The sequence below is a fragment of the Thamnophis elegans genome, chromosome 4, assembly GCF_009769535.1.
Source record: "Thamnophis elegans isolate rThaEle1 chromosome 4, rThaEle1.pri, whole genome shotgun sequence".
Classification (NCBI taxonomy): Eukaryota; Metazoa; Chordata; class Lepidosauria; order Squamata; family Colubridae; genus Thamnophis; species Thamnophis elegans.
This window is the reverse complement of record NC_045544.1, coordinates 136,262,855-136,275,881: the sequence shown is the minus strand read 5'-3', so window position 1 is coordinate 136,275,881 and position 13,027 is coordinate 136,262,855. Positions and strand designations below refer to the sequence as shown.

The following is a 13,027-nucleotide window of genomic DNA, read 5'->3' as shown; positions in this document are numbered from 1 at the left end:
GAGGGGTGGCAGGTGGGGCGGGGGAGAAGTGAGGTGCACGTCCTAGCAGTACCGGAGACTTGCAGCTCCGTTGCATTCCTTGCTGTTTTCTCCAGTGAAGCACCTTGTAAAAAAAACTTGCTAGTTCAATCAAACATCTGAAACCCGTGAGGTTTTTTTTTGCAAGGTGATTCCCGGAACAAAGTGCCAAGGAACGCGATGGAACTGCAAATATATGGTACTGCTAGGACGCGCGCCTCTCTTCTCCCCCACCCCACCGGCCACCCCTCTCACTAAAGAGACGGCAGGGACGGGAAGCAGCCAGGATGTCGTTGCCATTGGGGCAGGGTGGGAGGTGTTGGGCTGTGAGACACGCATCTTACCAGACCCTGACCGCTCGTTGCGGTCTCTCGGCCCAGTCTGTCCAGGGAAACCCCTTGCACAGTAAAGAAAAACTCACGAGTTCACGAAGTTAATTGCTCGCGCTCACAAGAAGTTTTTCTTTACTGTGCAAGGGGTTTGCCTGCACAGACTAGCCGAGAAACTCGACGGAGCAGTCGGTGTCCGGTAAAACACACGGCCTGCCCTGCCCCATCCCCCGCCCCACCTGCCACCCCCAAATTGCACCCCACCGTGAGACGCATGCCTTCCCGGAGACTGGCAGCTCTGTCGTGTTCCTCACCATGGTGTCCACGGAAGCACCTTGTAAAAAACCTCGCGAGTTCGAGAAGTTTGATTGAACTCGCGAGAAAGGTTTTTTGTACGTGTTTCCCTGGACACAATGGAGAGGAACGCGACAAGAGCTCTTTTTGCGTGGGAAGGAGTGGGGCGCAAGGTGCGTTGCTGGCCTGACGCTCTTTTTCCGGTGGGCCTCTTTTTTCCCAGCCATAGGCCTTATCAGTAGGTACAGTAAGGGCGTGTGGGGTCGTGGAACATGTCCCCACCTCCCCCCTTCTGGCGTTGCCTCCTCACCTTGGGCTGTTTGTGTGTAAAGCAACCAGTCGAAATAGCGGGGACCATCGTTTAAGTAGTTGGGGGGAGCTTATTTTGCGGGAGGCAGTGGTGGGTTCCGGATCCCGTTCCAACCAGTACGGTTGGAATGGGGCCGGCGGTGTCCACAATGGACGTGTGCATGTGTCTTAGCGCCTCCACGAGCCTCCGCAATGCTCCAGCTACTCAGAGGAGCGTCATGCAGGTGCGGTATGCGCTGTGCGCATGCGCGGAAAGAACAGAAGACTTAAAAGACCAGTAAGGAGCTCGGGGGCGGGCGGGTGGGCCCCTCGGAACACCGCACTGGAATGGTATCTGGTGCTCTGGGCCTCGCTCCAGTATGCCTGTACCGGGGCGTACCGCCTGCAACCCACCACTGGGGGGGGGGCATTTTAGAACATGCCTTGAAAAGCCCGATTGGGCTTATTATCAGGACATGTCCTATTTTCGGGGAAACACGGTAATAACAATTTTAAAAAGCATTTCAAGGCAACTCATAACCGTTAGCAAAACGTCCTTGACCCCTGACCCCTGTCAGATAAGAAAGGAGATATTTTCTGAACAAGTAGATTTTTCCTTCTTCTTGTTTTGTTTTAATCAGTAAGTCTTAGTTTTATCTCCCAAGATTTCCCCCGCCTCCCCCCGAGGGCTCCCTGGCCAATGTAAAACACCGTTGTCATTGCGGGAATAGCGCTCACCAATGAGTCGTATTAAGGCTCCTTGAACTTGTCAAAAGCAGAAGTTATCCTAACGTTTGCCGCATGTTCCTTGTCAAAGTTTGCAAAAAGTAATTTTGGGATATATAAGAAAACAGCTCAGGTCACTGAAATTCTCAGATGATGGAAACAAAATCCTGGAAATGAAGATTGATAGGATTAGCTGCTGGACACTAGCTGGTTTCTGTCTTTCTTTTTTTCTTTTTTCTTTTATTAAGGAGGAAAATCCTTTGAGGGATAAAATAAGGAGATGACTTCTCTTCTTAGGGTAGTTTCCTAAGCAATTTATTATGGTCAGAATCAATTTTTTAAAAGAAAAACTAACCTACCGTATTTTTCGGATTATAAGACGCACCGGTATATAAGAATCACCCAAGATTTCGAAGCAGTAAATAACGAAAAAAATGGCTTTTACCTTCTGCAGGCTTCAGCAGAACTGGGGGAGGAATTGCTCCCATTTTTCCTCTTCCCCCAGTCCTGCTGAAGCCTGCAGAGTGCTTCTGGGGGGGTGGGGAAAGGCAAAAAGCATTTTTGCAAAAAACAGTCCTTTTTGCCAATTTTTCACAAAAATCGAATGCGTAGGCGGGGCTTTGGAAGGCCAAAAATGGCTGCATCGGTGTATAAGATGCACCAACATTTCCACACTCTTTTAGGGGGGAAAAGGTACGTCTTATACTCCGAAAATACGGTGCATAATTAAAGACTATGCCAGTGATGGTTAACCTTTTGGTTGTCACATGCCGAAAGCGACGTAATGCAATGTGCCTGTGACACCCGGCCACCCGCTCCCCTGCGCAGTGGCATGCACAACCCCCTGTGCTCCACCCACTTCTCCGCGCATGTGTGCGTTGTTACTTTAAATGGCGTGACACGCCCCTCATGCCCCGTTTTGGGCCTAGTAGGCCTCCCTGCAGCCTCCTGGGAGCAAAAACGGGTCACAAGGGGGCTGCACCGCACAGCCACGCCCTGTTGTGGGCCTAGTAGGCCTCCCTGCAGCCTCCTGGGAGCAAAAAACGGGTCACAAGGGGCCGCACCCGCACAGCCACGCCCTGTTGTGGGCCTAGTAGGCCTCTCTGCAGGCCTACTGGGAGTAAAAACGGGCCACAGAGGATGGGGGCGCGCTGCACTCCCCTGTGCCTCATTTTAGGCCTAGTAGACCTCCCTGCAGCCTCCTGGGAGCAACCCCCCCCCCCCGCATGTGCGGCAGAGAAAATCAGCTTGCTGGCAGGGGGACACGTGCGTATGCGCAGTGAAGCTGAGCTGGGCAATGGCTTGTGTGCCCGCAGAGAGGGCTCTGGATGCCACCTATGACATGCATGCCATAGATTTGCCATCACGGATCTATGCCAATCAGATTCAGTGATCAAATCTAATTTTGCATAAAACCAATCTATCAGATATAGGTAGTCCTCGACTTACAACAGTTCGCTTAGTGACCATGCAAAGTTATAACAGCACTGAAAAAAGTGACTTATGACCATTTTTTCACAGTTATGACCTTTGCAGCATCCCCGTGGTCACGTGATCCAAATCCAGACATTTGGCAACTGACTCATATTTTGTGACGGTTGCCCTATCCCGGGGTCAAGTGATCACTCTTTGTGACCTAACCTTAACAACGGCAGTGATTCACTTAACAATGAGGCAGAGAAGGTCGTAAGATGGGGCAAAACTGGCTTAACAGCCGTCTAAGCAGAAATTTTGGGCTCAATTATGGTCGTAAGTCGAGGACTACCTGTACGTAGTATAAGCAGACTGGGAAGGAACTAAGCTTAAGTTAGGGAAATAAGAAAAGAGGAGATACATTTTTAATTTTAAAATTAAGTTTCATTGCAAGATTAAATTGTACAGGAAACAAAAATGAGGAAAATAAACAAAGGAAAGAGGAAAAATGCCAAGAGAACACAAAAAGGATAATATCTGATTCCTTCATTGCAGTAATTAGCGAACAATAGAACTTTGACCCTTTTTCTTGACCATTTTAGAACTTTTCTATAATTCAAAATCAAGGTTTCATTTTTTCCCCAGTATTGAGCAAAAAGTCCAGAAGTGGTTTCCAAATAGAAAACAATAGTAGACACAGAGTTCTGCAACATACGCACAAGGGAACCCAAAATCTCTGTTGCTAAGCAAGAGGGTTGTTAAGTGAGTTTTGCCCCCTTTTACAACTCGCTTGCCGCAGTTGTTAAGTGAATGGAAGAACGGAAGGTGAAGAATGAAATGGTGGAGATAAGAAAACTAACTGTTTTAACTAAGGAGAAGAAGCGACAGGCAAATTCTCCACTTACAAGCATTAGCTTCGTGATAGTTGGAAGTTACAGAGCTCCTAAAAAAGTGACTTACGACCATTTTCACACTTACAACTGTTGCAGCCATCCTCACGGCCATGTGATCAAAATTCAGGCGCCTGACACCTGGCATGTCCCAAAGGTGCATTTTTTCAAGAGGCAACTGGACTTTCTGGTTTTTTATACAATACAATACAGTAGCAGAGTTGGAAGGGACCTTGGAGGTCTTCTAGTCAACCCCTACCTAGGCAGGAAACCATATACCGTTCCAGACAATAGCTATCCACATCTTCTTAAGACTTCCAGTGTTGGGGCATTCACAACTTCTGGAGGCAAGTAGTTCCACTGACTAATTGTTCTAAACTGTCAGGAAATTTCTCCTCAGTTCTAAGTTGCTTCTGTCCTTGATTAGTTTCACCCATTGCTTCTTGTTCTACACTCAGGTGCCTTGGATATAGTTGACTCCCTCTTCTTTGTGGCAACCCCCTGAGATATTGGAAGACTGCTATCATGTCTCCCCTGGTCCTTCTTTTCATTAAACTAGACATTCCCAGTTCCTGCATCCGTTCTTCATATGTTTTAGTCTCCAGTCCCCTAATCATCTTGGTTGCTTTCTCTGCACTCTTCTAGAGTCTCCACATTGTTTCTACCATCATGGCAACCAATACTGAATGCCGTATTCCAGTGTGGCCTTACCAAGGACATTATAAGTGGTATTAACCCTTAATGTGATTTGATTCTATCCCTCTATTTATGCAGCCTAGAACTGTGTTGGCTTTTTTGGCAGGCTGCTTGCCACACGGCTGGCTCCTATTTAAATGCTTGTCCACTAGGACTCCAGATCCTCTCACAGTTACTTCTGTTGATCAAGGTACCACCTATACTGTACATGCGCATTTCGTTTTTGTTTCCTAAATGCAGCCTAAGTTTTCCTTTGAAGACATTTTCGCGTCTCATCCAAGAAGCTTCTTCAGTTCTGACTGGATGGTGGGGAAGGGAAGGATTTGTCCTCCTTGCAGACAGCTGGTCATTTGGTTCTTTTTGGAGAGTTGTTGAGGCCACTTGGAGGTTCGTCTGTGTCCTCAGGGTCACCTGAGTGGGTGCAAATGGGTGTGCGGAGCCCCTGTTGGAACTGCTGAAAGGACTGTGTTGTAAACTGGGGAATGATGTCTGTTGAGAGAGGGCTGCTCAATTTTTGGCATAGATGGCCTCTTTGACCCCCAATTTCAAACCTGACATCCCAGATAAACCTCCAAGCGGACCCAACGACTCTCTAAAGGACCCAAGTGACCTTGCAGTTCTGCCTGCAGGAATATGAATCCTTCCGTTCCCACCATCCAGTCAGAGCTGAAGAAGCTTCTTGGAGGAGAAGCAAGACGTCTTCAAAGAAAATCCAGTTGCCTCTTGAGAAAGCACCTTTGGGACAACCATGACCTGGATGATTGAGCATCTTCATAGACTTCTGACACCTGGCATGTATTCATGAGAGTTGCAGGCGCTCCAGGCGCTTGGGATCACCTTTTGTGACCAGGAAATTTGGGTTCAGTGCTGGTTGTCATAAGTCGAGGATTACTTGTGTGTTGTAACTTTGAAGGCTTACTAAGCGACCCGTTAGCAATAGCAATAGCAGTTAGACTTATATACCGCTTCATAGGGCTTTCAGCCCTCTCTAAGCGGTTTACAGAGTCAGCATATCGCCCCCAACAACAATCCGGGTCCTCATTTCACCCACCTCGGAAGGATGGAAGGCTGAGTCAACCTTGAGCCGGTGAGATTAGAACTGCCGAACTGCAGATAACAGTCAGCTGAAGTGGCCTGCAGTACTGCACCCTAACCACTGCGCCACCTTGGCTCGTTGTTATGTGAGGTCTACAGTATGAGTTCTTACCTAATGAGTCCATGCTAATTCCCTGTTTTATCCCTCCTTCCTGCTGGGATTGCAATAGCAGTTGAACTTAGATTTATATACCGCTTCACAGTGCTTACCGCCCTCTCTAAGCAGTTTACAGAGTCAGCTCTTGCCCCCAACAATCTGGGTCCTCATTTTACCCACCGCGGAAGGATAGAAGGCTGAGTCAACCTTGAAACCTGGTGAGATTCGAACTGCCAAACTGCCAGCAGCCGGCTGTCAACGGCATTTTGGTGAAGGGTGCGGCGTTTCAGGAGGCAAAAAATGCTATATTCAGTGTATAAGATGCACCAGATTTTCAGCCTCTTTTGAGGGAAAAATGTGCATCTTTATACTCCGAAAAATACGATAGTTCAATTTGTGTTTTTTCTGTGAACTTTTCTGTATGATCAAATTACGGATTAAAAAGAATTCTTTGCTCGTCCACAGAAGGGGCCCGGCACCTGGACTTACCCTGCAAACGCTCGTACTTGGAACCGACTCTTCCCCCGGAGATGACCCCTACTTTCGGTCACCACCGCCTTATGACCAAAATGTTGAGCCCCGCGTACTGCAGTGACGTGACCTCACGAGAAGCGTGCATGTATTCCGGTTCGGAAATTGGAAGCGTGTCGGGGGTGGAAGATCTGCCCCCCCTCCCCCTCCTCCTCCTCCCCACCTCCCCCTCCCCCTCTGAGCTGCAATATGTGGACCTCCGTTGCACCTTACACCAGTTACAGTGTTCAGACCATGGAGACTGTTCCGTACCAGCCCTTCCCTGCTCATTTCACTGCCACCACCATGATGCCACGCCTCCCACCCATCACCGGCCAAGGGTCCCAGCCGCCGGGCAACAGCCCTTTCGCCGTCTATAATCAACTCTCCCAACCCCGCGAAAGGATTCCCGGATCGTCCTTCCCCAGAGAACGGATGGGCGAGAGGAAGCTCCCGTCGCCCCACTTAAGCGCGGCCAACGAGTTTCTCTACTCCCAGACTTTCTCCTTGTCCAGGGAGCCCTCTTTACCGTATCATTCAGGAGTGGGCACAGTGGACAACTGGACTGATGGATGATTCCGCGTGTCATTGTGGAGGATTCGATTTGCTGCTCCCGGACGGTTCATTCGGTGTGAATATCTACGGATGCCTTACACGCCCACAGCATCTGCGCAGACCTGCGTTTGTGTGGGTGTTGGGAACTTTCTGCGCAATGGCAGAGGAACATTGTTGGGAGGGGTGGGTGGGGTCAGTTCAGTGGAAGAGGTTTGCCTCAGCAACATGGACCCTGTCCCAGAGATCCAGTCAGGTATTTGCCTCTTAGAGAGAGACGCATCCTTCACTGAGCTCAGGCGCAAAGAATCAGGACTACAAATTAAGTTCCAGTTAAACTGATTTATTGCTCATGCCTACGCACCAGAATCTGGCCAACTAACATTCAGTACTAAATTGGTGGTGGAGAAAAGTCAATGGAATTCAAGAGGCTTAGTCTCCCATTTGGGGGGAACATAACGATTCTAGGCTGATTCCTCTTTTGACTCTGCCTTGCCTTCTGTCACAGTTCCTAAAGTGCTCAAAGCATCATTTGATTATCTTTCTAAACCAGGGTCTTTCACTCTTTCCAAGAAAAGTCGATTGATACAAATTGGGCTCCCAGATATGAGGGCAGTGGGGGAAAAAAAACCCTTTTCCCCTCAGCTGCAGCCGATTTACTCTCTAGCCAGTGGTGGGATTCAAATAATTTAACACCCGGTTCTCTGTCCTAATGACCAGCTGGGTAGGCATGGCTCGGTGGTCATATGACTGGTTGGGCGTGGCCAACTCAACATCACTCAGGTCGATAGGCGTTTCGCCTTAGCTGTTATAATGTCATAAGGGTTAACTGGAGAGACAGTTTCTGTAAGCAGGGCACTAAAGATTAGGTTAGAAACAACACCAGAATGTTTCCTTCCTGCCTTCCTTACAGGATTAGCCCTGTAAAGTGGAAAAAAACAAAATGAGATTTCTTCCAACAACCGGTTCTCCGAACTGCTTAGAAAGTTACTAACCGGTTCTCCCGAATAGGTGCGAACTGGCTGAATCCCACCACTGCTCTTACCAGAAAAAAAACACAAAACCCAACAACCTAAAACCAGCCTAATTTTTGCTGGCAAGTGTCACGTGTCGAAAAAACAGGAAGTCCAGGCAGTTAAATGAATATAAAGGTTTATGGCAAGCTGATGTTCGCTACAAGAATCTGAGCTACTAACGGTCAAAGCAAATTGGCGGTAGATAAGAGTCAGTGAATTCAGGGTGGGCTGGACTGACGTCCCTTGTGGGCATGAAGGGGTTCAAGACTGATGGTGCGTTTGACCCCTCCTTCGGGCTCAGCCTGGCCATCTACAGCAGGGGTGTCAAACTCAAGGCCCGAGGGCCAGATCCAGCCCACAGGATGCTTACATGTGGCCCGCGGGGCCGCCCTGGAAACAGCGAAGGACCGGCCCATAGTTCCTCTGCCAGAGAAAACGGAGTGGCCCGCCTTTTCGCAGCCGAAAACAGAGCTCGGGAGCCCGTTTTCTCTGACAGAGTGCTCAGGCCGCCACAGACGCCCCTGACGAGAGTGACATTGAGCTGGCCATGCCCTCCCTGCCCCCCCCCCCGAGGTCAAACACAACCCAGATGCAGCCCTCCATGAAATCGAGTTTGACACCCCTGATTCTACAGCAAGCAAGATATGGCTCTGAGCATGAACAATGATGCCACTATGCGAGCCCCTTCCCACAATGGCGTCAGTCAGTCATGGTGACTGTCGTGTCAACAATGCACCAGGGGGCATCTGTGCAGTGAGGTCACTGCTGGATAAGCTTTGCACCAATCAGGTCCGATTTCAAAGTTGGAACAGGTTTTGCTGCTCACCTATTGGAAGGGCTTTCTCTCTGGGGAGGGAAAGCAGGGTTTTCTTCGAGAAAACAGGAAACCCACCTCCAATATCTTCCCCTTTCAACCCAGAAAGCCAGACACGGGTCTACATCTTGAGCTCTGAAGCTTAACACTCCTGGACTTTAGGGTAGGGAAAGTTTTGGTCGCCACAATATAAGAAGGATGTGGAGATCTGGAAAGAGTGCAGAGAAGAGCAACAAAGAGGATTAGGGGACTGGAGGCTAAAACCTATGAAGAACGGTTGCAGGAACTGGGCATGTCTAGTTTAATGAAAAGAAGGACCAGGGGAGACATGATAGCAGTCTTCCAATATCTCAGGGGTTGCCCCAAAGAAGAGGGAGCCAAACTATTCTCCAAGGCACCCGAGGGCAGAACACGAAGCAATGGGTGGAAACTAATCAAGGAGAAACAACTTAGAACTAAGGAGAAATTTCCCGACAGTGAGAATAATTAATCAGTGGAACAGAAGTTGCCTCCTGAAGTTGTGAATGCCCCAACACTGGATGTCTTTAAGAAGATGTTGGATAGCCATTTGTCTGAAACAGTATAGGGTTTCCTGCCTAGGCAGGGGGTTGGACTAGAAGACCTCCAAGGTCCCTTCCAACTCTGCTATTGTATTGCATTGTATTGTGTCATGAAATTTCCTGACAGTTAGAACAATTAACCAGTGGAACAACTTACCCCGAAGTTGTGAATTCTCCAACACTGGAACACTAGGGTTTCCTGCCTAAGCAGAGGGTTGGACTAGAAGACCTCCAAGGTCCCTTCCAACTCTGTTATTCTATTCTATTCTTCTATTCTTTCTCTTCTATACACTACACCACACCATACCATTCCATTCAAATTCTACTCTATTCTATTCTACTCCATTCTATTCCATTCCATTCACTATTCAATTCGATTCATATTCCTCTATTCTATTCTATTCTATTCTTACTTTGGGTGCCTTGGTTTGAGGACAGGCAGGAGACTCTTCCTAGCTACAATACACCCCATTCATGTTTAAACCTAAGGAGACTGACCCCCCCCAAAAAGAGGGCGTTTTAAAAACGGAGTTGTTATTTAAAAGTATTAAATAGTTCTCATAAGTTGCAGTGACATCTAAAAAGTCGCCAAGACACCAGTTTTAATCTCCCTCAAAATAAACCTCTGGATTACACCTCGCACGAGGTGTGTGTTTTAAAAAAAAAAAAAAAAAAACTTGGAAATTTTGGGCTGCAGGAATTAGCCTTCTGCATTTCCCAAGAGCAGAAATAAGTAAAATAAGTTTTTCTGCCACTTGTAAGAAGCAAAACTCTAGAGATTCCAAATTGTCCTGGATGAAACCGAAGAAATATGAGGTCATATTTTTCTGATTTCCTGGATTGCAGAGAATGGAATTTCCGCTCTTGGGGAAAAAACACTCCCCCCCCCCAACCGGAGGGACGTCTCTTAATCCATCCCTTAATCCTGAGGCTCAACCGAGAACCGCACAAAATTATTCAAGCTAAACTATAAATACAGAAGCTGTGAATTTTAAACCTGTTCCTCCGAAATATTATATAGCCCAATGATGACTAACCTTTTTCTAAAGGAGTGCCAAAACTGTGTGCTATCATGCATGCACGCATGCCCACCTACCTGTGCATGTGTGAGTGACTCCCCCACCTGTGCATGCGCGAGCTACACCCCCCCAAATATGCACGAGTGATACCCGCCCAAAGGGGGGAATTTTCGCCATCCCCAGGGTCCCGAGGCTCTCCTGAAGCCTGGGGAGGGCAAAAACAGCCTCCCCCCTTTTCGGAAGGCCGAAAACCAGCTGGTCAGCATTTGCATACACACCAGAGCTGAGAGCTGCCATACCGGCAAATATGGTTGCGCGTGTCACCTCTGGCACACGTGCCATCGGTTCGCCATCACGGATATAGCTGTAGCTAATTCAACAAAGGATGCAGTGACGTCTAATCAGAAACTCAGATTTATTATGGAAAAGCGTGAAATCTGCGTCCGATGGACCAGCCTCGGTTCGTACAGGTGGTCCTCGACTTACAACCACAGTTGTTAGGTTGTTAAGTGAGGCAATTGTTACGTGAGGCAGTTGTTGAGTTTTGCCCCATTTTATGACCTTTTGTCACAGTGGTTAAGCGAATGTGTGAAAAATGGCCACCATGAGCCACTATTTCAGGGCTGTGGTAACTTCAAACGGCCACTAATTGAATGGTTGTAAGTCAAGGACAACCTGAATTGGGGAATTGGTTTAAATACTTTTGAAATGGTTTTAACCTTCTCTTTTTTCTTGCCAAGAATTCACCCCAAGGCCAAATCTTTCAGATTCTGGAGGTTTTCTGTGATGGCATTTTCAAAACTCCCCGCAACTGGAAAGCTAGCACAGCAGGGAATAGATTTAGATGCTCCATCCTGAATTTCTGAGGGCATTTCTTAAAAAAAAAATCTGCCCTCAGAAATGGTTCCTAGCTGAGAAGAGTCCCAGAGAACAAATTTAGAATAGAATAGAATAACAGAGTTGGAAGGGACCTTGGAGGTCTTCTAGTCCAACCCCCTGCCTAGGCAGGAAACCCTACACCTCTTCAGACAAATAGATATCCAACATCTTCTTAAAGACTTCCAGTGTTGGGGCATTCAGTGTTTCAGTGAATAGTGTTTCATTAAGGTCAATTCTTAGTAACTATGTTCACACCATAAGTGAAGCCTTTAATTCATTTAACTATGGTTAGCTGAATAACCACGGATGGATTCACACAATGTTTTAAAAGCTATAAACTCTGGTTTAGAAACAGTGCAGGCTGCGTTCACGTGTCACCCTATTCCAGAAATAAGTCCCGGGACATTTTGGTTATGTCAGTTGTGTGAATCCAGCTGCTAACTCTTTTTTTGCATTAAGAAATGACCAGGCGTATCCCAGATGAAGCAGGCGAGTTAAAAAAAAAAAATCAAGATGGCGGTGGAACCCTGAGATGGAAGCTCCACCCCTTTTTGACGTCGGTTGCGCATCGTGGGTGTTGAGCGCCATTTGACTTTTTCATGTTGCGTAGAGTGAATTCAGCTGATTTATTTGGCATAATGTTCTTTGACAGCTTGGTTATAAGTGGTGAAGGCACCAGGCTAAAAACCGTGAGTTCTAGTCGCTCCTTAGCTACAAAAGCTGGCTGGGTGACTTTGGGCTGATCACTAGGAGACAGTGAATTCTAGTCCCAATTCAGGCATGACAACCAGCTGGGTAACTTTGGGCCAATCATTAGGAGACTGTGAGTTCTAGTCCCACTTTATGCATTAAAGCCAGCTGGGTGACTTTGGGCCAATCACTAGGAGACTGTGAGTTCTAGTCCCACTTTAGGCCACAAAGTTGGCTGGGTGACTTAGGGTCAATCACTAGGAGACTGTGAGTTCTAGTCCCACTTTATGCATTAAAGGCAACTGGGTGACTTTGGGCCAATCACTAGGAGACTGTGAGTTCTAGTCCCACTTTAGGCATGAAAGCCAGCTGGGTGACTTTGGGCCAATCACCAGGAGACTGTGAGTTCTAGTCCCACTTTATGCATTAAAGCCAGCTGGGTGACTTTGGGTCAATCACTAGGAGACTGTGAGTTCTAGTCCCACTTTAGGCTTGAAAGCCATCTGGGTGACTTTGGGCCAATCACCAGGAGACTGTGAGTTCTAGTCCCACTTTATGCATTAAAGCCATCTGGGTGACTTTGGGCCAATCACCAGGAGACTGTGAGTTCTAGTCCCACTTTATGCATTAAAGCCAGCTGGGTGACTTTGGGCCAATCACTAGGAGACTGTGAGTTCTAGTCCCACTTTAGGCTTGAAAGCCAGCTGGGTGACTTTGGGCCAATCACCAGGAGACTGTGAGTTCTAGTCCCACTTTAGGCATGAAAGCCAGCTGGGTGACTTTGGGCCAATCACCAGGAGACTGTGAGTTCTAGTCCCACTTTATGCATTAAAGCCAGCTGGGTGACTTTGGGCCAATCACCAGGGACTGTGAGTTCTAGTCCCACTTTAGCCCTGAAAGCCAGCTGGGTGACTTTGGGCCAATCACTAGGAGACTGTGAGTTCTAGTCCCACTTTAGGCATGAAAGCCAGCTGGGTGACTTTGGGCCAATCACCAGGAGACTGTGAGTTCTAGTCCCACTTTAGGCATGAAAGCCAGCTGGGTGACTTTGGGCCAATCACCAGGAGACTGTGAGTTCTAGTCCCACTTTATGCATTAAAGCCAGCTGGGTGACTTTGGGTCAATCACTAGGAGACTGTGA

The 13,027-nt window shown here is 47.8% G+C and overlaps 1 protein-coding gene across 1 annotated transcript in view; it reads left to right on the top strand.

Annotated features, from left to right (window-relative positions):
- Positions 1-6,932, top strand: part of TBX4 (T-box transcription factor 4) — a 68,468-nt gene extending 61,536 nt beyond the window's left edge. Inside the window, 4 exon segments of the mRNA XM_032216801.1 lie at positions 6,304-6,356; positions 6,359-6,413; positions 6,415-6,535; positions 6,537-6,932. Coding sequence (XP_032072692.1) covers positions 6,304-6,356; positions 6,359-6,413; positions 6,415-6,535; positions 6,537-6,932 — 625 coding nt within the window.
- The last annotated feature ends 6,095 nt before the right edge of the window (positions 6,933-13,027 follow it).